This window comes from Macaca nemestrina, chromosome 17 (assembly GCF_043159975.1).
Source record: "Macaca nemestrina isolate mMacNem1 chromosome 17, mMacNem.hap1, whole genome shotgun sequence".
In the NCBI taxonomy this organism is placed as follows: Eukaryota; Metazoa; Chordata; class Mammalia; order Primates; family Cercopithecidae; genus Macaca; species Macaca nemestrina.
Genome location: NC_092141.1, coordinates 36,694,475 through 36,721,904, shown reverse-complemented (window position 1 = coordinate 36,721,904; position 27,430 = coordinate 36,694,475). Strand labels below are relative to the sequence as shown.

General features: G+C 38.9%; 1 protein-coding gene across 2 annotated transcripts in view; it reads right to left on the bottom strand.

Moving 5' to 3' along the window:
- The window catches only part of LOC105476838 (carboxypeptidase D), an 89,510-nt gene that overhangs the window by 33,669 nt on the left and 28,411 nt on the right, over positions 1-27,430 (bottom strand). For both annotated transcript variants that reach the window (XM_011733099.2, XM_071082620.1), the window contains exons 3-8: positions 13,369-13,511; positions 12,535-12,704; positions 11,347-11,696; positions 10,673-10,864; positions 6,830-6,997; positions 2,486-2,595 (exon numbers count right to left, since the gene is read on the bottom strand). In XM_011733099.2, the coding sequence (XP_011731401.2) occupies positions 2,486-2,595; positions 6,830-6,997; positions 10,673-10,864; positions 11,347-11,696; positions 12,535-12,704; positions 13,369-13,511 (1,133 nt within the window). The remainder of the gene's footprint in view (positions 1-2,485; positions 2,596-6,829; positions 6,998-10,672; positions 10,865-11,346; positions 11,697-12,534; positions 12,705-13,368; positions 13,512-27,430) is intronic.

Genomic DNA, 27,430 nt, shown 5'->3' with positions numbered 1-27,430 from the left:
TTTCGTGGTCTGCTTTACCTCATCACAAAGCCTTGTGGTGGGGCAAAGACGGGGTAGGTGCATGATAGATCATGCTGAGATTTCTTGATTTTTAAAAAATTTACAGTTATTTTGCAGTTTCAGGATCTTTTGTGATGCCAACAGTGTGGTTTTGTGTAAAATTTGGTAGTTTTTAAGTCGTTTTATATTGTTTAAAGAAAAACCCTGGGAGATTGGTTATCATATAGCCATTATTGTCTTTGGCTGCTCAGATATCTCCCAAGACTATTTACTTTTGAGAAGTTTTGAAGAGTAAATATAAAGAAACTTGGAATGGTAGCTTCATGGGGGCTTATTAAGGTTAGTAGAAAATATTTTTAGAGGAGCTGCTTATGACCAAGGAAAAAAAAGGCTGTGAGTGAACACTGGGGAGTTTAATTATCACCTTCCCCACTTACAACATAAGATATGAAGACATAAGATTCCAGGAGGTAGAATGCAGTGGGATCAAGAAATGGAGGAGAATATTGTTAAGACACATATAAGTAACAACTGAGAAGACAGAATCTTAGTGAACTCACATCAGATTACTCAAAGTTCTACTTCAGTTCAATGCAAAGTGATTGACTATGAATAAGAGGGATAGAGCTGGAATAGGAGGCTCAGATAGAGGATAAAGGCTCTGAATCACCATAGTGGGAACTGAGCCAGGGAGTCAAGTAGCTAAACAGGAAATGTTGCCATGTAGGACTGAGGGTTCAGCTGAAGTTGTAGAGCATACATATGGACTATAGCAAATTGCCATGACTGCGTGACCACTCTGGGCTATACCTGTAATATTGGTATGGAGAAAAGAGATAATGGTAATTACTGAGGACTGGAGGGCAAAGCAGATATGTCAAAGGGGTGTACAAGATCCTTAGGAGAATCATTGAAAAGGTATGTCCATGGGTCTAGGCTACAGAGAAAGGTAAATCAAATCAAAAGGGTTAATAGTCTAAGAAAACAAAGAGAAGATAAGGAACTAGAAGCCAAAATGAAGGGGAAAAGCAGAAATCATGAGAATGAGCATAGAATGTGATGGGAATATATGCAAAATCCGACCATTTAATTTTTATTTTGATGGTTGGGACACTATCCATTCTCCTCTTATTACTCCACGTGTGTACTTCAAAAACACATATATGTCCAAACAGAAGGCAATAATTCTCTAAGGTGAAATGAACAGCTGTACTCCTGTAGTAGAAACTGAACAATCTCACAAGATTCATTTGCAGAGAATGAGGGAATGGGAAAGGATAGAGGGCTGTGACTGGAGAGTACAGAGTTACAGTAATAATATTCATTACCTATAACCAATAATAGTACCAATACAACCAATAATAATACTAAGTCAGTAGTAACACCAAAAATTGAAACTAACAAGCCCAGTTTACAAGCCTCAACTTTTAACATGTTTCTAAGACAATTTTTATTTTTTTGAGACAGGGTCTCAGCTTTGTCACCCAGGCTAGAGTATAGTGTTGTGATCAAGCTCACTTCAACCTCAATCTCCTGGGACAGAGTGATCTTCCCACCTCAGCCTCCTAAGTAGCTGGGACAACAAATGTGTGTCACCATGACCGGCTAATTTTTTAAATTTTTATTTGTAGTACAGGCAAGCTCTTGCTATGTTGCCCAGTCTGGTCTCAAACTCCTGAGAGCTCAAGCAATCCTCCTGCCTTGCCCTACCAAAGTGCTAGGATTCCAGGCATAAGCCACCAGGCCTGGTGCTAAGAATGATTTTTAAATTAAATTTTCACACACAACACATTTTAACATTCCCGATTGTAAGAGTAATCCATGTTCATTACAGGAAGTTTGGAAAATAAGAAGTTTCTGCCTGCTTTTCCTTGCTATATGTAACTATAGGATCTTAAAGACCTTAGACTAAAGTTTGGCAATTTTTTCCTGTAAAAAACCAGACAGCAAATATTTCAGACTTTTTAGATGCAAAAGTCTTTGCTGAAACTACTCAACTTTGCCGTTTGATCACTGGATTTTTCTTCTTTAGTTTGTTAATATAGTAAATTATACTGACTTACTTTGAAATGTTGAAGGAGAAAGCAGCCACACACAATATATAAAAATATGGCTGCGGCTGTGTGTCAATATAATTTTATTTACAAAAACAGGTGGTGGGCAAGATTTGGCCCCAGAGCTATAATGCACTAAGCCCCTTTCTTGGTCTACTTTCTGGGCTTATAACTTATTTGTCAAATAAAATAAATTGACATGTATATGTTCCAGGTACTGTGCTAAAACCATAGATAAAAGGCCAATGGAGAAAGACATGCAGTGTATTCAAAAGTGAGGTGGGAAACAGGAGAAAAAGCTGTTTTTCAGAAACAGCTGTCATGCTTTCTTAACTATGGAAGCACTTGACCTGAGTCTTGAAGGACTTTAAAGCATATTTTTAAATAAAAGAATTAATTTTATAGCATTTTATATTCAAAGACAAGCCTACCTTGGAATAAGAAAGTGCTATTTGTTGAAACACAGCATCATCTGGTGATTTACTATATGTGGCAAGTCCTTGTTCATCATCATCAAAAGGGTAGTTAACTACCAAAGAACCTATAAGGGAAAAGAGGAAAATGTATCACGTTGTCTGTTTCAAGATGAATTATTAACATAAAGCTTTTCAGAATACTGCTAGAGAAGAGAAAACAATAAAATTTGCCAAGCAAAATTTCCTCAACAGAAATGAAAACTACACTAATTTCTTCAATAGAAAATCAAAGTGAAAAAGTGAGAAAATATCTTTCAAATGGCTACTTTTCTAAAGCCAAAAAAAAGATGTATAGTACTTCTACCAAACAGTCTACCTCAAAAAAATAATTAGCATCAACACAGAAAGGATTAGCAACAAAAGAAAAAGGCAGATATATAGGATTCCATTAAAATCAAAAACTTTTATGCATCAAGGACATAAGAAAGAGAAAAGACAACCTATAGAATGGGGGAAAATATTTTGCAAGCCTGTTAAGGGTCCAGTATCCAGAACATATTTTAAAACTCTTTCAACTTAACAACAAAGACAAAAACTCAATTAAAATTTGGGCAAAGGACTTGAACAGATATTTCTCTAAAGAACATAGATAAATGGCCAACAAGCTCATGAAAATATCCTCGGCATCATTAGTTATTGGAGAAATGCACACCAAAACCAAAATGAGGTACTACTTCTCACCCGCTAGGATGGCTATAATAATAAAAATAGAAAATAGTAAATGGTGGTGAGGATAGGAAGAAACTGGAACCTCATACATTGCTGGCAGGAATGTAAAATAGTCCAGCCTCGGCAATTTCTCAAAAAGCTTAACATGGAATTATCATATGACAATTTCACTCCTAGGTGCACACCCAAAAGAACTGAATACAGGGGCTGTGTACAGTAGTTCACGCCTATAATCTCAGCACTTTGGGAGGCCAAGGCAGGTGGATTGCTTGAGCCCAGGAATTCAAGATCAGTCTGGGCAACACTGGGAGATCCTGTCTCTACAAAAAATTAAAAATAAGCCAGGTGTGGTGGTGCATGCTTGCAGTTCCAGCTACTTGGGAGGCTGAGGTAGGAGGATTGCCTGAGCTCAGGAGTTTGAGGCTGCAGTGAGCCATGATCACACCACTTACATTCCAGCCTGGGTAACAGAGTGAGACTCTGTTTCAAAACAAGGGGGGCACAGGGAAAAGAAAAAAGGAACTCAAATAGATATCTGAATGCCAATGAGCATAGAAGAATTTTTCATTGTAGTCAAAAAGTCAAAACAACCCAAATGTCCATCAGTAAGTAAATGGATAAAGTAAATGTGATATTGATACATACACATGTATATATAATACACTATTATTCAACCATAGAAAGGAATGAAGTACTGATACATGTTACAACATGAGTGAACCTTGAAAACACTGTGCTAAATCAAAGAAGCCAGACACGAAAGGTCATATGCTATATGATTCCATTTCCATGAAATATCCAGAATAGGTAAATCCCCAGAGACAGAACAAAGATTGGTGGTTACCAGAGCTTGAGGGGAGAAAGGAAAGGGGAGTCACTGTTAAATGGGTGTGGGGTATCCTTTCGGGGAGATAAAAATGTTTTGGAACAAGATAGAGGGGGCAGTTACAAAACACTATGAATGCACTAAATGCCACTGGAATTATGTAAACTTCGCCTCAATAAAAAAATTAGTATCAAAATTTTTGAAAATTTATGAAAAAGAATATTGCTTTACCCTATCTTCTTTCAAGATCCTTCTAAATTATAAAGTTGGCAGTGAAAGGAATCAGAACGTGCTGCCCCAGAATATGACTCTTTAGCGTATTAATTATTTAGGGCTGAAGGCAACTGAGAAACAGCAGATGCAGGAAAGGCTATCTACCCTCCCCCTTTCTGCCTAAAATTGGGCATAAATTTCACGTGAGAAAGGCACCTTCCTGGTACCATCAGAGATGGGATAATCAATGCCAAGATGAGTTGACACAAACAAACCTTAGTGAAATAACCCTCATCTTTCATTAGTTTCCCCCACATATTTCCTAGTCACTTTCCTACAATTTATCACCCTTAGAAGTCCAAACTCCTTCCTTTGTGTAGTCATTTTTCCACAAGGTATCTATCACCCTTTGTTATAAGAGCACTAAGTCCTTAACACTAACTGCTTTTCTGAGGGTTTCACGTCTTTCCTATGAACTCCCCCACCGCCTGTTGCCTGTGCCACATACAAACATCAATAAAATTTGTATGCTTTTTCCTTTTAATCTGTCTTTTATCACCTTAATTCACAAGCTCCAGCTACGGAATCTATGAGGTTTTTTACTCCTGTACAGCAACAAAGAAATTCTCCTTCAAACTGCTTTGCCAAGATTTCAAACTCCATTTAAATAAGGATTTTAAGATGAGAAAACAAAGTATGTCATGGAAAGAAAAATGTCTGCACGACTGAAGATTCCTACCTCTCACCATGCCAAGGTTTGGATACCACATTTGTAAATCTGTGACTTATTTTCACCGGAATGTAACTATTATTAACTTTTTAGATTTAGCCAACATGATGTGTGATTTATTATGAGAATATTTTTAAAGCTCTAAATAGAAAGTGTCTTCTATCAAACACAGCATTAAACACATAAAATATAATAAAAGAAACAAAAAATTTATTTTTCCAACTAGGGTATAACTTCATCGTTCTTATTTGACTCTCTGAGAAGAATATATGATTACCAACTGTAGAAGTACTTTTTTCTACTATTGGCAATCTTTCAAAGCAATTTTTGGAGAATCTCACTTAACTTCCTAAATCTAAATATCCATCAGTATGTACTGTCATTCTAAAATGGCAGGCTACTCTATATGACATGAAGGCTCAACTATGATACTTCTGGATATTCCAATAAATGTTGAAACTAAATTTCTTCCCCATTGCCCCTGGTGCTAATACTTGTTACTCTTTTCTTTTCTTTTTTTTTTTTTTTTTTAGCAGTTTTACTGATGTAATTCAAATACCATGCAATTCACCCATTTAAAGTTGGTTATATTCACAGGGTTGTACAACCACTACCACTATCTAGTTATAGAACATTTTCATAACTCCAAAAAGAAACCCCAAAATCCACTAGCAGTCACTCCCCTATCACCTCCTACCACTATTCACTTCAGCCCAATGCAATCTTTAATCTACTTTCTGTCTCTATGGATATGCCTACTCTAAAAATTTCATAAAAATATAATCATTAACTTGATTTAAAAAAATAATAATCATGCACCATGTGGTCTCTTATGACTGGCTTTTGTCACTTAGCATAAGGTTTCAAGGATCTATGTTATAGCATGTATCAGCACTTGATTCCTTTTCGAGACAAATAATATTCATTGTAAGGGCAGACCACATTTTATTTATCCATTTATCAGATGATGGTTGTTTGGGTTGTTTCTACTTTTTTGTTATTGTGAATAATCCTGAATGAACATTCGTGTACACTGAACATTCATATACACGAGCATTGTATATTAAATGAGTGAACATTTTGTTCAAGTGAGTTTATGTGTGGACACATTTTGGTTCTCTTGGGTACCGATATCTTCACTCTTATTCACAACCTTAGTTGGACATTGTGGTGATTTTTAATCTTGACACTCATTCTATTCAACTGATCCATCCCTGCTAAATTATATGGAGGTATATGCGCTCAGGTACTACATGAGAATGTGGTCATTTTGCTGCAGTTAAAGACATACCAAGTGAAAAATAGAGAATATCAAAATCTAAATTTACATGAAAGATTTATTAAACTTCAAGGAGAAAACAGAAATAAACATTTGGATCAATTTTTATTAATGACAAAGAATAGGTTACCAAGTTCCCAGTGTGAGAGATAAATACAAAATACCTGAAGAACTATGAGAGGAAGAGGAGAGGAGAAGGAAGAGCAGAGTAGGGGGAGAGATGGGGGAGAAGGAGAGGAGAGGAGAAAAAAGACAAGACAAGAGAAGAAAGGGGAGAGGAGATATGAGAAGGGAGAGAGAGAAGTAGTAGGTGAGAAAGGAGAGGAGAAAGGGTGGAGAGAAGAGATGGGGGTAGAAGGAGAAGAGAAGAGGAGGAAAAAAATGAGAGAAAGCAGGAGGAAAGAAACAGCCAGGACACTGGCTGAAAAAGTAATGAGAAAAGACCTTTACTGTTGTCTGCCATAAAAGCAGTAACAGGATACTCATTTTAAGAAAGCATAACACTACAAACAGATAAAATTCCACCAGGATTTCCAAATGCTCTCAACAAGAACTAATTAGTAGAATATAAAGTTGCCATACCTCCATGCAGGTTTGCTGAAAGTACAAATGGATAGGACTTCATCCAGCTCATTACAGCAATAGTTTCTGGTTGCGTAGGATCTGTGATCTGAACAAACTGGTCTGGGAAATTTCGGTTCAGGTCAAAGTTGTTGCTGTTGTTTCTGCCAATTACACTTACTGAATCTCCTGTATGATATGATAAAGGATGTGAATATAAGCCATGTTCACTTCTATTTTATTCCAACACGTACTACTTCAGATACCTTAACTCAAGGCAAATGTGAACATATCAGGCTTCACTATTATCAATCACCTATGATTATGAAACTGTCTTTGCAAAATTATTACAGTAGGACAAATCTGACATAGTTGACTCCACATTTTTTTTTTTTTTTTTTTTTTTGAGATGCAGTCTCAGCCACCCAGGCTAGAGTGCAGTGGCACAATCTCAGCTCACTGCAACCACCATCTCCCAGGTTCAAGCAATTCTCCCATCTCAGCCTCCCAAGTAGCTGGGATTCCAGGCACCTGCCATTATGCCTGGCTAATTTTTGTATGTTTTAGTAGAGATGGGGTTTCATCATGTTGGCCAGGCTGGTCTTGAACTCCTGACATCAGGTGACTCGCCCCCCTCAGCCTCCCAAAGTGCTAGGATTACAGGAGTGAGCCACCACGCCTGGCCAGACTCCACCTTACTTCTAACCTCCAAGCTGTCCTTGGTCATTCCTGGGCATCGGCCAAGCTAACTTTGGGAGAAATTTAGCTTACAGTTTAATTTTAAAGCAAGGATGATAATAACCTTTCCCAAAACTAAACCACCTTTGTAAAACTAATGAAAGGTCACAAGGTTGGGATTATAAGAGGGGCCTGAATTTGGCTAACATGTATGTGTAATTAAAGGATAACCAGCCATCGTTTTAGAAGTTATAAGATTTGTAACTTCCCCAACTACTCCTGTAGATAACATCACTATTGAACCTAAGATTGGCCTTCTGAGACGTTTTTCAGACTTTTGCATTTCTGACAACCAGCTGACATCACCAAGACCAGTGACTTGTAACTCAGCTGGTCCTGTGGCTCCCAACCAGAAGCTGACTCAGTACATGAGGACTGTTTTCCACATCCCTATGATTTCATCTCCAACCAATCAACCCATTCTCTAGCCCCTTGTCCATCAAACTATCTTTGAAAAACCCTAATCTCTGAGCCTTCGGGGAGACTGATTTGAGTGATAACTCCAGTTCTCCTGCGTGGCTGGCCTTGCATGAATTAAACTCTTTAATGCGATACCATGGTCTCAATGCACTGTTTTGCCTGTGTAGCAGGCAGGAAGAACCTGTAAGACATTACTTTTTTTTTTTTTTTTTTTTTTTTTTTTGAGATGGAGTCTCGCCTTGTTGCCCAGGCTGGAGTGCAATGGCACAATCTTGGCTTACTGCAACCTCTGCTTCCCGGGTTCAAGCGATTTTCCTGCCTCAGCCACGCCAGTAGCTGGGATTACAGGTGTGCACCACCACACCCAGCTAATTTTTTGTATCTTTAGTAGAGATGAGATTTCACCATGTTCACCAGGCTGGTCTCAAACTCCTGACCTTGTGATCCACCTGCCTCAGCCTCCCAAAGTGCTGGGATTACAGGCGTGAGCCACAGTGCCTGGCTGGGCATTACAATTAAAACACATCTTTTTCACACTGCGTGTTTAAAAACTGTATCTCTTCCAGATATTTTGAACAGAAAGGTAAAACCATTATCGTTTGATTTTTGTCCTCTGCTCATAATCTGGGAGGAAAAAAATTCCAATTAGACAAATTATATTAAAACACTGTTTAAGTGTCACTAATCCGCATATAATGACATGATCACAATGTTGAATGGAAATTACTGATCAGAGGAGAACTCTATATTCTTTTTCCTTTTTTTTTTTTTTTTTTGAGACAGAGTCTCACTCTATGGCCTAGACTATAGTGCAGTGGCGCCATCTCGGCTCACTGCTACCTCCACCTCCCGGGTTCAAGCAATTCTTGTGCCTCAGCCCCCCAAGTAGCTGGAATTACAGGTATGTGCCACAACGTGCAGCTAATTTTTTGTATTTTTAGTAGAAACAGGGTTTCACCATGTTGGCCAGGCTGCTCTTGAACTCCTGGCCTCAAATGATCCACCCACCTCGACCTCCCAAAGTGCTGGGATTATAAGCGTGAGCCACTATGCCTGGCCAGGAACTCTACACTCCTCTCTGTACTTGTATAAAGCTCACTAAGACATTGTAAGAAATAGACCAAATGAAAAGAAAATTGTGATATGCTCACATTAAAGTGATCACAAAAAGGTAAAGTTAGCCAAGAACACAGCTGGAAGTTTAACCTGACGGAAGAGAAAGTTCAATTTAAGCTTAACTGTGCATATTCCATTTTAATAGCGAGTAGGAGCCTTACTATTGTCATTATAATGAGAAAAATTGCAAGAGACTGAAGAAAACTGGAGGGCTTACTAGTGTAATTAGTTCCACCTTTCAGAAAGGTCTAGGGAGTATGTAGGAGAGATTTGTGGCACTGACAGAGAATGAGAACCTTAGGGGGAAAAATCTGAAATATATACACATATAAGTAAGATCTTGTGCCCATTTGTTCAAGAGAGCTTCTGGGTACTAATGACCAACTCTTGGGTACTAATGACCAACTAATGACCAACTGATCCTCCCAATGGTCAAGTCAGTGCTAGTAATAAGTCATGAGGCTCCATATTATACTGTGGTGCCTGATAGATATCATTGGCTGGAAGAAATCATGGGCTGGGAAAAGATGAACTCTCACTCCCCTAGTGTTGTTTATAAGGGTCTGCTGTCCCAGCCCATACTATAACGCCCCAGGAAAGATGGGCTTGCCCAGAGAAGGCAAAGAAATCGGGAAGTCAATAAATTAGCAAGTCTGGAACATGCACAGGGAGTAGAACTAAGAGTCAAAACAGAGTCACTGGCTCAGAGAGATATCTGGTTTGATTTTTCACTTATGAAATAAGGTTCCCAAAATAATAATTTAATAAGAACTGTAAACTCAAAATAAAATTCTATCTGAATAGATTCCCTCCTCTTGACCAGGGCACTCCAAAGTTAACCTGAAAGACTGGTTCAGGCCATGACGGGAAATGGGGGTCAGACATGCCTTATTATGCCTCCTCTCTTTTGGAAATCAGGAAAAGCCAATCAACATTTAATACCAACAGAGGCCTTAAGTCTGATAAGAAACATTTACAATCTATTCTCTGTGAAGCCTGCTACCTGGAGGCTTCATCTACATGATCAAACTTTGGTAACTACAACCTCTTATCCTAACCCAGACATTCCTTTCAACTTAATAACTCTTTCAACCCTCGCCCCCTTTTTGGACCAAACCAATGTATATCTTAAATGTGTTTGATTGATGTCTCATGTCTTCTTAAAATGTATAAAACCAAGCTGCACCCTGACTACTCTGAACACATGTCGTCAGGGTCTGAGGGCTGTGTCATGGGCCATAGTCACTCATATTTGGCTCAGAATAAATCCCTTCAAATATTTTACAGAGTTTGACTCTTTGTCAACAGAACTATTGCTGAAATAAAACAATTTGTAAAAGTCTTATATTCTATTTCTAGTAAATAAGAACCATTACCAAGTGGAAAACACCACTAATATATAAATTTGATCACATAATTCCTGAACAGACCAGATCACCATATAAGAATACAAGAGCTAAAATCAATCACAAATTATAAGGAAAAAAAATAGGAAGAAATTCCGAAAGAACCAGTTCAAATTCTGTTCTACATCAAAATAATCATTCTATATGATGATCAAATGATTAAGAATTAATAGCTATTCTTTACCTTCCTGGGACTTTTCATATCCATCAGGATTCATGGATGGCATAAGGTGAATTCTAGTGCTATGAACCAAATCTGTGACTTCAGGGTCTGTTCCAAAGTTCTTACAAAGGTATTCGATGAGGTTCAACAGCAGTTCTCTTCCAACCACTTCATTTCCATGCATATTTCCAATGTACTTAAATTCTGGTTCACCTGAAAACAAAGTAATTACATGGAAGGCTTTTTTTCGTTTCTAATCATCATGGACTCTGTTTTTTTCCCCAACATATATAAATCCTGTACTAAAAATTTTTTTAAACATGTATTTTGGCAAAGGAGGCAGAAAAAACCTTCAGAAACATCTTATAAAGCAGTTTCCTTACTAATACGTATGTCTGAGCAGGCTCAAAGCATATATATGCCATGTAATATAAATAAATAAAACACTATTAGCAGAATAAATCTAATCTATGCACATATTAAATACCATGCCTAATATGGGTTAGCAAAAGGATTTCCTCTTTTCCGGGAAAAGATTAGTTACATTTTTTTTTTTTGCTTTCTTTTAATTTTAGTTAGGTTTTCTTAATGCCAGTTATACAAACTGTAGGCGACCTTTCTGGATGAAACATAGCAATATTGAACATGGCTTTGAGGGGCACTACTGAAATTATGTGTAAGACCATACCAATTACCTGGTTCATGGACACCTGGATTATCAGATATCTCCATCACATAAAGTTCTCTTGACTCTACTGATTTTCCCAATGAATAAAGCCGGGTAATGTTAGGATATTCATTGGCAAACCTTCTCAAGAAGATTTCCATATCAGGGAAATGGTGGTGGTGAAAGTCCTTTGGCTGAATTGGCTGGTAGGAGGATGATGTTCCAGAAAGAATATCAGGTATAGCAACTGTGCTAGCAGTTGCTACAGCCTCTGTCGTGTCAGGGATTACTGAAGTTACAGTTGGCCTAAGAGACAAATCCACCTCTGTGGCTGGTCCTTCTTTCACCACTACATTAGTAACAGTCAATGGCATATACCTGAAAAAAAAAAATTGGAAAAGTAAACGGTTTATAGTTAAGACATACAATGCTTTAACATTATAAAAGCACAGAAGCCTTTTCATCCTCTTATGCTTAGCGATCTATCAAAACTCAAACTAAATAGAGATGTGTAAATTTAAGAGTTTTAGGACATTATTTCACAAAGAACCCCAGATTAAACAACTATTTCTCTTACCAAATCTTCTCAAGTACCACACACTAGAATGTATACCAAAAAAATTACATTCAAAGGAAAGAACATGTTGAAAGATGCGGCTGTTACTCCATTGTAACCACTGCTACAGTACTCAAACAAGGGATAAATTATACAATTCTTTGCAGTGTCTTATGAAACTGACATTCCAACTTCTTTTTCAAGCAGGAAAGTTCAAGATTAAAGGTTATCAATTAAATCCTTATCAAAGTGAGCTTCCAGAAAGCTTTCCAGGGGAGGTGGGAAACCACTCATTTAATAAATCAGAAAGCTGTTAAGACAGTTCTTCAAAAGTGTCATTTACAGAGCACTGGGTTTCTTCTACTCTGGTATTCAGTTAGCTTTAAGGCAATGCTTTACACAGCTGAATATCTTTTCACGTTTTAAAAACTGTCCTTCCTCTATTGCTACAACTATGCTTCATATCCCATTGTACTATTAGACTATGTGACAAAAAACTCCACAATAGTATTTTCTTATTACAAAAGGAGAAAAATCAGAAAATACGGAAAAATAAAAGCCACAAAAAATAAACAACATGTACTAGACTATATTTCTGTCTTAGATATAAAACAGAGACTTGACATTTTAACTAAGAGTCTACATAGTTTAAATTCTTACCCAGTTAAAACTACTGTAAGGTTATAAGTTCCAGGAACAAGTAATCGGTAGAAATCACCAAATCTGCCTGTTGTGATATTATGATTAATACCAGCCACTGAGATGGTTGCATTCTCTAAACCAGATCCTGTTATGGAATCTTTAACAAATCCTTTCACTCCAATGTGAACCTAAGAAGACAAGAATCCAAGTTCAAAGACCACGAATTTGGAAGGCAAAAGGGCACAACTTTTCTCTGCACTGATAGTAGAGTGACTCTTCTCTCTCCCCCAAAACATTTTCAATCCCTTGAAGTTTAAATAAAATACAGACAGAAGTATTAAATCCTTAAACTTAAGCCATGTGTCTGAACTCGACACTAGTAAGGTGCTTTTAAAATTCCCTCTCCTCAAAGCCAGACTTCTAGTTTTCTCAACAGGGTGTAATTGCTGGTGTAACCAATTGCTGTATTAGTCTGTGTGATGTTTAAATTAAACTGATGTCCATGGTTCATATAGTGGTAAAGGCTCACTAGCAAATATGATCACGTGACATTGTAAGACCCTGAAAGTACAAATTTGGCTAATTATTTCAGTTTGTATAAGTTAGTGTTCCAAGACAGGCAAAGGAAGCCCTATGGAGCAGAGAGCTGGGGGCAAGGGGCAGGGGAAGCAGAACTAGAATATGTTTTAATAGATTGTAACCTAATAATCTTTAAAGATAATTTATAATCTTAAGTAGTAAAAACAGATAAAGGACATCTAATACTGTATAGATTGTCATTCACATGCATCCAGATTTCTCTCTTATTTAATCCTGTTTCTATACCCCAACCTTCCAGTCATCTACTTTTACCTTTTCAATCAATGTGATCAAAGACTCACGATTGTTCTCCCATTCCTGTCGAAGCTGTGAAGCAGGTGGGTACTTGCAACAAGACAGTTCTAATGTGATCTCGAAACAGTTGGCCCACACATAATTGTAATCTTGCATACCACCTGTAACATGGAAAAAAGAAGTTTACTCTCAGAAGGAAAATAATTATACCCTCCAAAAGACTGAAGAAATTAAATCAGCCAACTCTGAATGTATAAATTTTCTTTTCTTTCTTTTTTTTTTTTTTTTTTTTTTTTTTTTTTGAGACGGAGTCTCACGCTGTTGCCCAGGCTGGAGTGCAGTGGCGCAATCTCGGCTCACTGCAAGCTCCGCCTCCCGGGTTCACGCCATTCTCCTGCCTCAGCCTCCTGAGTAGCTGGGACTACAGGCGCCCGCCACCGCGCCCGGCTAATTTTTTGTATTTTTAGTAGAGACGGGGTTTCACTGTGGTCTCGAGCTCCTGACCTTGTGATCCGCCCACCTCGGCCTCCCAAAGTGCTGGGATTACAGGCTTGAGCCACCGCGCCCGGCCATTCTTTTCTTTTCATTAAATTGTTTGAAATTGTAGAAGGCATCTGAACTATAGTGGAGGCTAAGAAGGAAGGTTAAAAGGAATATACATTGAAAAAGAACATATAGTGAAAAATACATTTAATTGATAGAATGAGCAGTTATGAAAAGTACAAAGATATCAGTTAATACCAGTAACAATAACGATAATAGCTTTGAGTGTTTATTATATACCAGACCTGTTCTAAGAGCTTTATGTGTATTAGCATTTAATCTTTACAGCAATTGTATGTACTATTTCAGATACTACTATTTCATCCATTTTACAGATACGAAAAGTGGGGCACAAAGGGGAAAATAAGACAATAAATTCTTTCAAAATGTGTTAAATGGAAGGTGGAACTTAAAAGGGAATAAGCATCCATGGTCTATGACCTTCACCACGTTTATACCTATATAAGCCCACACACTCATTTTGTTGACAGCCTATTACCCTATCATTCTTGTCACTTGATTTTCTCACATCTTGTTTTTAGCGGATAAAGACTAAAAAGTGAAGAAAGGAGCATGTGTAACTTCTCTGTGATCTTGCCTTGCTCTTGCAAAGTGCAAATGCAGATTTTAAGGGTCATCTTTCCTCAACCCCCAGTGCATCTCAGGTGATGTCACATAGGACCCTTCAGATCAGGAGGGAGAATAACTTCCCTTTCACTGACAGCACCAAAAGATATGCTTCCATCATAGATTCTTCTGCCACTTACTGGATGAGAACCCTTTGGCATTAACATGGGTATTTATTTATTTATTTATTTATTTATATACAAAGTGAATGTTAGCTGACCACAAAAGACCCTTCCAACCCTTGCATTCTATGATGTTTAAAAACACATGCTGATTTGGGCCGGGCACAATGGCCCATGCCTGTAATCCTAGCACTTTGTGAGGTGGAGAAGGGCAGATTGCCTGAGTTCAGGAGTTCGAGACTAGCCTGGGCAACATGGTGAAATCCTGTCTCTACTAAAAATACAAAAAATTAGCTGGGTGTGGTGGCACACGCCTGTAGTCCCAGCTACTGGGGAGGCTGAGGCAGAAGAATTGCTTGAACCCAGGAGGCAGAGGTTGCAATTAGCAGAGATAGTGCCACTGCACTCCAGCCTGGACAACAGAGTGAGACTCCGTCTCCAAAACAAAAACAAAAACATGCTGATTTGATTATAAGAGAAAAGGCAGGGAGAGAATGTGAAAAACAGACAATTCTGAAACCTGGTTCTGGAGAAAGGTCAATGTCATAGTTTTAAGCACAGCTTATTAGGAGTTCATCAAAGAACAGGGGCTTATAAAACATTGAAGAAAAGCAAACAATATAGCAAAAATAACAAAACTTTGACAGAAATAAAATTGTAGCAATATTATTGGAGCCTAAACTCTTAACCTCATTTTTGCTGAAGTTTTATTACGTGCTTTGAAACACATCTAGTTCTTGAAATATGCACACCTTACCTAACGCAGTATGCTCCATTTCACTGGCATATTTATAGGATAGATACCGGTAAGACAAAAAAGTTAGGTTAAGTGTAAAGCATCAAAAACCTCTAAAGAAGAAATTGGGCAAAGAACCTTTAAAAATCCAGCACTCCATGAACTCTAACCAATGCCATTTTGAGTAAGTACAAAGAAGAAAACTGAACACAATCCTCAAGTTAACCAAGCAGGATCACAAGGATGCTGGTGACGTGACATCTCATCTCAGGAGATGATCTGATTATATTCATGTTCATCCATGTTAATTCAGCACTTACAAATAATAGTGTTTGTTTCTAATCAGAGGAGGGGACAACCACATCCATAAATAATTAAATATGACAGTAGAGGAGAGTGGTGAATGTTGTATAGCAATGTAAATGCACTTAATGACAGGGAATTGTACCCTTAAAAACAGTTACAATGGTAAATTTTATATTATGTGTACTTTACCACAATTTAAAAAATGATAATAGGCTGGGCGAGGTGGCTCATGCCTGTAATCCTAACACTTTGAGAGGCTGAGGGCAGTACCTAAAATAGTGCCTAGCATACAGTAGGTGCTCAATAAATATTTTGGGAGGCTGGGCAGATTTCTTGAGCTCAGGAGGTCGAGACCAGCCTAGGCAACACAGCAAAACCCCATCTCTACAAAAAATACAAAAAAATTAGCTGGGCATGGTGCTACATGCCTGTCATCACAGCTACTCAGGAGGTTGAGGTGCGAGGATCGCTTAAGCTCAGGAGGTCAAGGCTGCAGTGAGCCAAGATTGCACCACTGCACTCCAGTCTGGGTAACAAAGTAAGATCCTATCTTGGAAAAAAAAGAAAAAAAGAAAAAAAAATGATATTAATAATAGAGATATTATGGGTCTATGCCACTAATTTCAATTTTGGAGTTGAGGGAAGATCTGTAAAGGCTTCTTGGGGAGGCAGTTTTTTAGTTAGATCTTAAAGACAAAACTATGAGTCAGCCAAAGAGATGTGGGGGTTCAGGAGCACTGTAGTCAGGGGAAATGGCTTTGTAAAGGTGGAGGCTGCTGGTGTACGCTGACCACCAGTTATGAGGCTGATAAGGCCACAGAATGAGGGCAGGAGCACAGAGCTGCAGGGGTGTCTTGAATGGTGAGGCTGGAAAGGTAACTGGGGTCTAAAGGAGGCTGAGGATAAAGGTTTCCATGGCTTTCTAAGGCATAAAAAAAATGACATTTCATCTGTTAGTTTTGAATAGAAAAGTAGCATGATGAATAGAAGATAGTACGGTCTGGAAAACTGTGCGGGATTGGAAGCAAAAAGCCCAGTCAGGCAGTTTCTTACAATGATCCAAGTAAAAAGTAATTAGGCCTAAAATGTTGTGGTGGCAACTGTGTGGAAGAAAAGGGAAAGATGTGAGATAAGATACTGACAGGATCTGATAGATAGTGGGAGTTGAGAGAAAGAAAGGAATCAAAGAGGACCTCTGGCCTGATCAATCAGGCTAATGATGATGCCATTAACAGAGAAAAAATAAGGTCTGCAAGAGTAACTGAGCAGAAAGGGGCATGTTGAATTCGAGGTATCTGTAGAATATTTAGACAGAAATACCCAAGAAGTAATTCAAAAAGACAGGTCTGGAGCTTGGGGAGAAGAGTAGTCCTTTTCAAGAAATGATCATTTAAGAATAGGAAGCTCAGTTTTCATTCAGCAAATATTTATTGAGCACCTACTATATGCCAGGCATATATGCCAGGCACCTATTCTAGGTGCTTGGGATACGGTGATGAACAAAACAGACAAGGTCCCTGCTTTCTCATAACATTCTTTTAAAGTTTAAAAACTTTAAATTCTAAAATATAAAAAACTTATAAAATTATTATATGGGGGAATCAGACAGTAAACAAATATAAATAAGAAAAATACCAGATAGTGAGAAGTGCTATGCAGAATTTTGTTTGTTTGTTTGTTTTAGAGACTGAGTCTCGCTCTGACGCCAGGCTGGAGTACAGTGGCATGATCTTGGCTCACTGCAACCTCCACCTCCCAGATTCAAGCAATTCTCCTGCCTCAACCTCCCGAGTAGCTAGGACTACAGGCTCACGCCATCACACCCAGATAATTTTTTGTATTTTTAGTAGAGATGAGGTTTCACCATGTTGGCCAGGATGGTCTCCATCTCTTGACCTCGTGATACACCTGCCTCAGCCTCCCAAAGTGCTGGGATTACAGGCGTGAGCCACCACACCCAGCCTAGAAATTTAAGTACAGTGACATGATATAGCTAGTGATTGGTGGCAACTAGAGACTAGGTAGTCACAAAAAGGCTTCATGAGGAAGTAATATTAAGTCAAGATCTGAAAAAACAAGATGCAGCCAGCCTGGTAAAAGTCAGCGGGAAAAACATTCCAAAGGCAGGGGAAAAGTTTGGCGAGTGTAAGGAATAGAAAGAAAGCTACTGTGGCTGGACAATAACAGACAAGGGAAGAATGGCACAAGATGAGGTTGAGGGATTCTGGCAAAACAAGATCATAAACAGCTTTGGCAGCTAGGGTAAGAAGTTGGGGATCTTATTCTAAGTGCAGTAGGAACCATAGGAGGGATTTGGTTTTTGTTTTATTGCACTAAAGAACACACAATACAAAATTCATCATATTAACCATTTTTACATGTACAGTACAATCGTGTTAACTATATTCACATTGTTGTGCAATAGAGCTCTAGAACATTTTCATCTCGCAAAAAATGAAGCTCCATATCCATTATAAACAACTCCCTTTTGCCACTCTCCCCAGCTCCTGGCAACCACCTTTCTACTTTCTGTTTCGAAGACTTTGACTACTTGAGATACTTCATATAACTGAAATCATGCAGTATTTTGTCTTTTTGGCTTATTTCACTTAGCATAATATCCCTAAGGTTCAGTGATGTTATAGCATATGATAGGATGTCCTTCTTTTTTAAGGCTGAATAAGATTCCATTTTTTGAAAATAGAAACTTTTCTTTATCCACTCATCTGTCAACTGACATTTAGTTGTTTCCACCTCTTGGTAATTGTGAATAATGCTGCAATGAATATGGGTATGTGATGATTCATGATGTAGAGCATCTTTTCAATGTTTGTTGGCCATGTGTATATCTTCTTTAGAGAAATGTCCATTTAAGTCCTTTGCCCATTTTTAAATTAGATTATTTGTTTTTTATTGTTATGTTGTAGGAGTTCTTTGCATATTCTGGATATTTGAGGGGGTTAATATATTATTAGGGCAAAAATATTTTTTCCTTTCTGTAGGCTGCCTTTTCACTCTGTTGTTTCATGTTTGACAATATTTCACACTGATTTGTGAGTCAGAACATTCATTCACAATGTTTGCTGTGCAGAACACTGGCAGGTTTTGCACAGAGGTGTGATACAATTGGAATTATCTTCATTCTGTCAAGATCATTCTGACTGCTGGATGGAAAATGACTGTAGGGGGGCAAATGGGGAAGCATGGAGATGAATTAGAAGATAATGGTGACTTGGACTAGGCTGGTGGTAGTGGAGACAAAGAGGACAGGTCTGGATATAGAAGGAAGAAATCAAGGACGACTTCTAGATTTTAGGCTTCAGAAATCAGGGAGATAGTAGTACCATTTACTGAAAAGATGAAAAAGAACAAAGGCAACAGAGGTGGCATCCCTAAGGTTCTGCCTTTGGTCCTCTTCTCTTACTACTTATCTCCTTGGTATAATGAAACTCATACAGTCCTGTGGTTTTAAACATGATCTACAGGGTAACGACTCTCAAATTTCTGTCTCCAGCCTGGACTTCTTCCCAGATTCCAGACTTGTACATCCAACTGCCTATTCAAAATCTTTACTTGGATATCACAAACTTAACATATCCAAAACTGAACTACTCATCTTCTCCAAACCTGCTCCACCCACAGTCTTTCCCCACTGCAGTTAATGGCACTTTCATCCTTCTATTAAATAGTTGCTCAGGCAAAAAGCCTTGGATTCACATTTTATATCCAAAGTGTCAGAAAACCATGCTGACTCTAACTTCAAAATATATTCAGAATCAAAAAATTTATCCTTATCTCCATTGCTGTGGCCCTGTACAAGCCACTGCCATTTCTCTGCATGTATTTCTGTAATCACTCTTTTTTTGTTGTTGAGACAGTCTCGCTCTGTCACCCAGGCTGGAGTGCAGTGGTGCAATCTCGGCTCACTGCAAGCTCTGCCTCCCGGGTTCACGCCATTCTCTTGCCTCAGCCTCCCGAGTAGCTGGGACTACAGGCGCCCACCACCATGCCCGGCTAATTTTTTGTATTTTTAGTAGAGACAGGGTTTCACCATGTTGGCCAGGATGGTCTCGATCTCCTGACCTCATGATCCGCCTGCCTCAGCCTCCCAAAGTACTGGAATTACAGGCATGAGCCACTGTGCCAGGCCTCTGTAATCACTCTTAAGAGGTTCCCCTGTTCCTGCCCTTGCCCTTTTCCTCAACAGAGATGCCAGAGAAATTCTGTTAAATTGCAAATCAGAAGTTATTTCTCTTTTCAAACCAGTTCAGAGGCTCCCTGTATTTCACTCAGACTAAAGGCCAAAGTCTTTTCAGTGGCCTAAGGCCCTGTATGATTTGACCCCCATCACCCAGCCTTCCTTCCTAAACCTCCTTTTATACTCTCCCCATCATTGGCTCTGCACCAGACACACGGCGTCCTTGCTGTTCACTGGATACTCTTAAGTACCTCCTGACTTTGCTCTACTTGTTCCCTTTGCTGGAATGCTCTTCCCCCGGATATCCTTACTACTTGACTAACTCCCTCCACTCCAGCTCTTCACTCCAGTTTCAACCTGACAATGAAGTCAGGTCATCCTGACCTCCCCATTTGAAGTTGCTACTTACATCTCTCCATCACCATCCCCAAGCCCATCCCACCAGCACTCCCAGTTCCTCTTACCCTTTTTCTACCTTGTTGCTTTTTCTACAACACTTAACAATTCACCTATGATGTTTATTATTTACTGCCTGTTTCTCCCTGCCAGATTATAAACAACACAAAGGCAAAGATCTTTGTTATGCCCATCGATGGACATTCCAAGCACTAAAACAGTACCTGCCACATAGTAGCCCTTCAATAAATATATGTCAAATGAATAAAAGGAGGTTGGAGCAATGGGAAATTAAGATGTTTGTTTTCAATGCATTAAGTTTGAAATGCCCATTGAATATCCATATGGGGATGTCAAACAGACTTTGTCTTCTCAGAATATTTGCAGGTTTATAACTACCATAAGCCTAGTAACTTGGTCTTAACCTTGTTTCCTAGGGCAAGGCAATCTTTTAGCTTTCCCTTATTCACCTTGAGTCTGGCAGGAAATGGGTAAGATGCTGATTTTCCTATCCCTAGCAAGTCATATTTAGTCATTAGGTGATATTAGTCACCTTTAGTCACTGCTGACCTATAATCATCTTTGGTAACTTTCACTTGTACATATACACGTAAACACACACGTGTATTCATTGTACATAATATTTATTGAAAATCTTTTCCAATTTTTACTACTACATTGTTCACAATACAATGGTCGTTGTGTGTAAGGCATTATACTAAGATTATTGGGAATTATAAACAAGAGATTACTTCCATCCAGAGTTTAGAGTCTTGGTAAGGAAGCAAAACAGAGAACACATAAAAATAACAATTTCAGTTGCTTCCAAGATGGCCAAATAGGAACAGCTCTGGTCTGCAGCAACCAGTGAGATCGACAAGATTGACACAGAAGAGGGGTAGATTTCTGCATTTCCAGCTGAGGTACCTGGTTCATCTCATCGGGACTAGTTGAACAGTGGATGCAGCCCAGGGAGGGCGAGCCGAAGCAGGGAGGGGTGTTGCCTTACCCGGGAAGTGCAAGGGGTTGGGGGATTTCCCTTTCCTAGCCAAGGGAAGCTGTGACAGACTGTACCTGGAAAAACAGTACTCTTTCGCACAAATACTGCACTTTTCCCATGGTCTTAGCAACGGAAAACCAGGAGATTACCTCCTGTGCCTGGCTCAGCGGGTCCCACGCCCACGGAGCCTTGCTCACTGCTACTGCAGCAGTCTGAGATTAACCTGGGAGGCTGCAGCCTCACAGGGGAAGGGGTGTCTGCCATTGCTGAGGCTTGAGTAGGTAAACAAAGTGGCCGGGAAGCTCGAACTGAGCAGAGCCCACCGCAGCTCAGCAAGGCCTACTGCCTCTATAGATTCCACCTCTGTGGGCAGGGCACAGCTGAAAAAAAGGCAGCAGACAACCTCTGCAGATTTAAACGTCTCTGACTGACAGCTCTGAAGAGAGCGGTGGTTCTCCCAGCATGGCATTCAAGCTCTGAGAACAAACAGAGTGCCTCTTCAAGTGGGTCCCTGATCCCCGTGTAGCCTGACTGGAAGACACCTCCCAGTAGGGGCCAACAGACACCTCATACAGTTGGTGCCCCTCTGGGATGAAGCTTCCAGAGGAAGGATCAGGCAGCAATATTTGCTGTTCTGTAATACTTGCTGTTCTGCAGCCTCCACTGGTGACACCTAGGCAAACAGGGTCTGGAGTGGACCTCCAGCAAATTCCAACAGACCTGCAGCTGAGGAGCCTGTTAGAAGGAAAACTAACAAACAGGAAGGAATAGCATCAACATCAGCAAAAAGGATATCCACACCAAAACCCCATCTGTAGGTCACCAACATCAAAGACCAAAGGTAGATAAAACCACAAAGATAGGGAGAAACCAGACCTGAAAAGCTAAAAATTCCAAAAACCAGAGCACCTCTTCTCCTGCAAAGGATCACAGCCCCTTGCCAGCAACAGAACAAAACTGGATGGAGAACGACTTTGCCTAGTTGACAGAAGTAGGCTTCTGAAGGTCAGTAATAACAAACCCATCGCAAGGAAGCTAAAAACCTCGAAAAAAGGTTAGACGAATGGCTAACTAGAATAAACAGTGTAGAGAAGACCTTAAATGACCTGACAGAGCTGAAAACCACAGCACAAGAACTTCATGACACATGCACAAGCTTCAACAGCTGATTTGATCAAGTGGAAAAAAGGGTATCAGTGATTGAAGATCAAATTAATTAAATAAAGTGAGAAGACAAGATTAGAGAAAAAAGAGTAAAAAGAAACGAACAAAGCCTCCAAGAAATATGGGACTATGGAAAAAGACCAAATCTACGTTTGACTGGTGTACCTGAAAGTGACGGGGAGAATGAAACCAAGTTAGAAAACACTCTTCAGGATATTATCCAGGAGAACTTCTGCAACCTAGCAAGGCAGGCCAATATTCAAATTCAGGAAATACAGAGAACACCACAAAGATACTCCTCAAGAAGAGCAATCCCAAGACACATAACTGTCAGATTCACCAAGGTTGAAATGAAGGAAAACATGTTAAGGGCAGCCAGAGAGAACGGTCAGGTTACCCACAAAGGAAAGCCCATGAGACTAACAGCAGATCTCTCATCAGAAACCCTACAAGCCAGAAGAGAGTGGGGGCCAATATTCAACATTCTTAAAAAAAAGAATTTTCAATCCAGAATTTCATATCCAGCCAAACTAACCTTTAAGTGAAGGACAAATAAAATCCTTTACAGACAAGTAAATGCTGAGAGATTTTGTCACCAAAAGGCCTGCCTTACAAGAGCTCCTAAAGGAAGCACTAAACATGGAAAGGAACAACCGGTACCAGCCACTGCAAAAACATGCCAAATTGCAAAAACCATTGATGCTATGAAGAAACTGCATCAATTAACAGGCAAAATAACCAGGTAACATCATAATGACAGGATCAAATTCACACATAACAATATTAACCTTAAATGTAAATGTGCTAAATGCTCCAATTAAAAGACACAGACTGGCAAATTGGATAAAGAGTCAAGACCCATCAGTGTGCTGTATTCAGGAGACCCATCTCACATGCAGAGACACACATAGGCTCAAAAAAAAGGGATGGAGGAAGATATACCAAGCAAATGGAAAACAAAAAAAGGCAAGGGTTGCAATCCTAGTCTCTGATAAAACAGACTTTAAACCAACAAAGATCAAAAGAGACAAAGAAGGCCATTACATAATGGTAAAGGGATCAATTCACCAAGAAGAGCTAACTATCCTAAATATATATGCACCCAACACAGGAGCACCCAGATTCATAAAGCAAGTCCTCAGAGACCTACAAAGAGACTTAGACTCCCACACAATAATAATGGAAGAGTTTAACACCCCACTGTCAATATTAGACAGATCAACGAGACAGAAGGTTAACAAGGATATCCAGGACTTGAACTCAGCTCTGCACCAAGTGAACCTAATAGACATCTACAGAACTCTCCACCCCAAATGAACAGAACATACATGCTTCTCAGAATCACATCGCACTTATTCGAAAATTGACCACATAATTGGAAGTAAAACACTTCTCAACAAATGTAAAAGAACAGAAATTATTACAAACTGTCTCTCAGACCACAGTGCAATCAAACTAGAACTCAGGATTAAGAAACTGAATCAAAACCGCACAAATACATGGAAACTGAAGAACTTGCTCCTGAATGACTACTGGGCACATAACAAAATGAAGGCAGAAATAAAGATGGTCTTTGAAACCAATGAGAAAAAAGACACAACATACCAGAATCTCTGGGACACATTTAAAGCAGTGTGTAGAGGGAAATTTATATAGCACTAAATGCCCACAAGAGAAAGTGGGAAAGATCTAAAATTAACACCCTAACATCACAATTAAAAGAACTAGAGAAGCAAGAGCAAACACATTCAAAAGCTAGCAGAAGGCAAGAAATAACTAAGATCAGAGCAGAACTGAAGGAGATAGAGACACAAAAAACCCTTCAAAAAATCAATGAATCCAGGAGCTGGTTTTTTGAAAAGATCAACAAAATTGAGAGACTGCTAGCAAGACTAATAAAGAAGAAAAGAGAGAAGAATCAAATAGACGCAATAAAAAATGATAAAGGGGATACCATCACCGATCCCACAGAAATACAAACTACCATCAAAGAATACTATAAACCCCTCTACACAAATACACTAGAAAATCTAGAAGAAATGAATAAATTTCTGGACATATACACATACACCCTACCAAGACTAAACCAGGAAGAAGTTGAATCTCTGAATAGACCAATAACAGGTTGTGAAATTGACGCAATAATTGCCTACCAACCAAATAAAGTCCGTGACCAGAGGGATTCACAGCCGAATTCTGCCAGAGGTACAAAGAGGAGCTGGTACCATTCCTTCTGAAACTATTCCAATCAGTAGAAAAAAAGGGAATCCTTCCTAACTCATTTTATGATGCCAGCATCATCCTGATACCAAAGCCTGGCAGAGACGCAACAAAAAAGAGAATTTTATACCAATATCTCTAATGAACATCGATGCAAAAATCCTCAATAAAATAATGGAAAACTGAATCCAGCAAGCACATCAAAAAGCTTATCTACTACGATCAAGTCAGCTTCATCCCTGGGATGCAAGGCTAGTTCAACATATGCAAATCAATAAGCATAACCCATCACATAAACAGAACCAATGACAAAAACCACATGATTATCTCAATAGACACAGAAAAGGCCTTTGACAAAATTCAACAGCCCTTCATGCTAAAAACTCTCAATAAACTAGGTATTGATGGAATGTATCTCAAAATAATAAGACTTATTTATGACAAACTCAACAGCCAATATCATACTGAATGGGCAAAAATTGAAAGCATTCTCTTTGAAAACCAGCACAAGACAAGGATGCCCCCTCTCACCACTCCTATTCAACATAGTGTTGGAAGTTCTGGCCAGGGCAATCAGGCAAGAGAAAGAAAGGGTATTCAATTAGAAAAAGAGGAAGTCAAATTGTCCCTGTTTGCAGATGGCATGATTGTATATTGTATATTTAGAAAACCCAAACTCAGCCCAAAGTCTCCTTAAGCTGATAAGCAACTTTAGCAAACTCTCAGGATACAAAATTAATGTGCAAAACTCACAAGCATTCCTATACACCAATAACAGACAAACAGAGAGCCAAATCATGAGTGAACTCCCATTCACAATTGCTACAAAGCGAATAAGATACCTAGGAATCCAACTTACAAGGGATGTGAAAGACCTCTTCAAGGAGAACTACAAACCACTGCTCAACGAAATAAAAGAGGACACAAACAAATGGAAGAACATTCCATGCTCATGGATAGGAAGAATCAATATCATGGAAATGGCCATTACAGCCCAAAGTAATTTATAGATTCAATGCCATCCCCATCAAGTTACCAATGACTTTCTTCGCACAATTGGAAAAAACTACTTTAAAATTCATATGGAACCAAAAAAGAGGCCGCATTGCCAAGACAATCCTAAGCAAAAAGAACAGAGCTGGAGGCATCACACTACCTGACTTCAAACTATACTACAAAGCTACAGTAACCAAAACAGCATGGTACTGGTACCAAAACAGATATATAGACCAATGGAACAGAACAGAGGCCTCAGAAATAACACCACACATCTACAACCATCTGATCTTTGACAAACCTGATAAAAACAAGAAATGAGGAAAGGATTCCCTATTCAATAAATGGTGCTGCAAAAACTGGCTAGCCATATGTAGAAAGCTGAAACTGGATCCCTTCCTTACACCTTATACAAAAATTAACTCAAGATGTTTTAAAGACTTAAATGTAAGACCTAAAACCATAAAAACACTAGAAGAAAACCTAAGCAATACCATTCAGGACATAAGCATGGACAAAGACTTCATGACTAAAACACCAAAAGCAATGGCAACAAAAGCCAAAATAGACAAATGGGATCTAATTAAACTAAAGAGCTTCTGCACAGCAAAAGAAACTACCATCAGAGTGAACAGGCAACCTACAGAATGAGAGAAAATTTTTGCAATCTATGCATCTGACAAAGGGCTAATATCCAGAATCTACAAAGAACTTAAATTTACAAGAAAAAAACAAACAACCCCCATCAAAAAGTGGGCAAAGGAAATGAACAGACACTTCTCAAAAGAAGACATTTATGCAGTCAACAGACACATGAAAAAATGCTCATCATCACTGGTCATCAGAGAAATGCAAATCAAAACCACAATGAGATACCATCTCACACCAGTTAGAATGGTAATCATTAAAAAGTCAGGAAACAACAGATATTGGAGAGGATGTAGAGAAGCAGGAAAGCTTTTACACTGTTGGTGGGAGTGTAAATTAGTTCAACCATTGTGGAAGACAGTGTGGCGATTCCTCAAGGATCTAGAACTAGAAATACCACTTGACCCAGCCATCCTATACTGGGTATATATCCAAAGGATTATAAATCATGATACTATAAAGACACATGCACATGTATGTTTATTGCGGCACTATTCTCAAGAGCAAAGACTTCGAACCAACCCAAATGTCCATCAATGATAGACTGGATTAAGAAAATGTGGCACATATACACCAGGGAATACAATGCAGCCATAAAAAAGGATGAGTTCATGTCTTTTGCAGGGACATGGATGAAGCTGGAAACTATCACATTCTCAGCAAACTATCACAAGGACAAAAAACCAAACACCGCATGTTCTCACTCATAGGTAAGAACTGAACAATGAGAATACATGGACACAGGGCAGGGAATATCATACACCAGGGCCTGTCAGCGGGTGGGGGACTGGGGGAGGGATAGCATTAGGAGAAATACCTAATGTAAATGATGAGTTGATGGGTGCAGCAAACCAATGTGACACATGTATACCATGTAACAAACCTGCACATTGTGCACATGTACCCTAGAACTTAAAGTATAATAAAAAAAAAAGAAAAGAAAAAGAAAAAATAATAATAACAATTTCAGCACCATATAAATGTAAACTAATCTAAGGGTTTTTTTTGCATATGTAAAATTTAATAGCTGTGTTAATTTGCAAACACAGCCAACTCACACTTTCATTATGCCAGAAGGCAATGACGTAGAGTAACACTATAATCCCCAGGCTTGAATCCTAGCA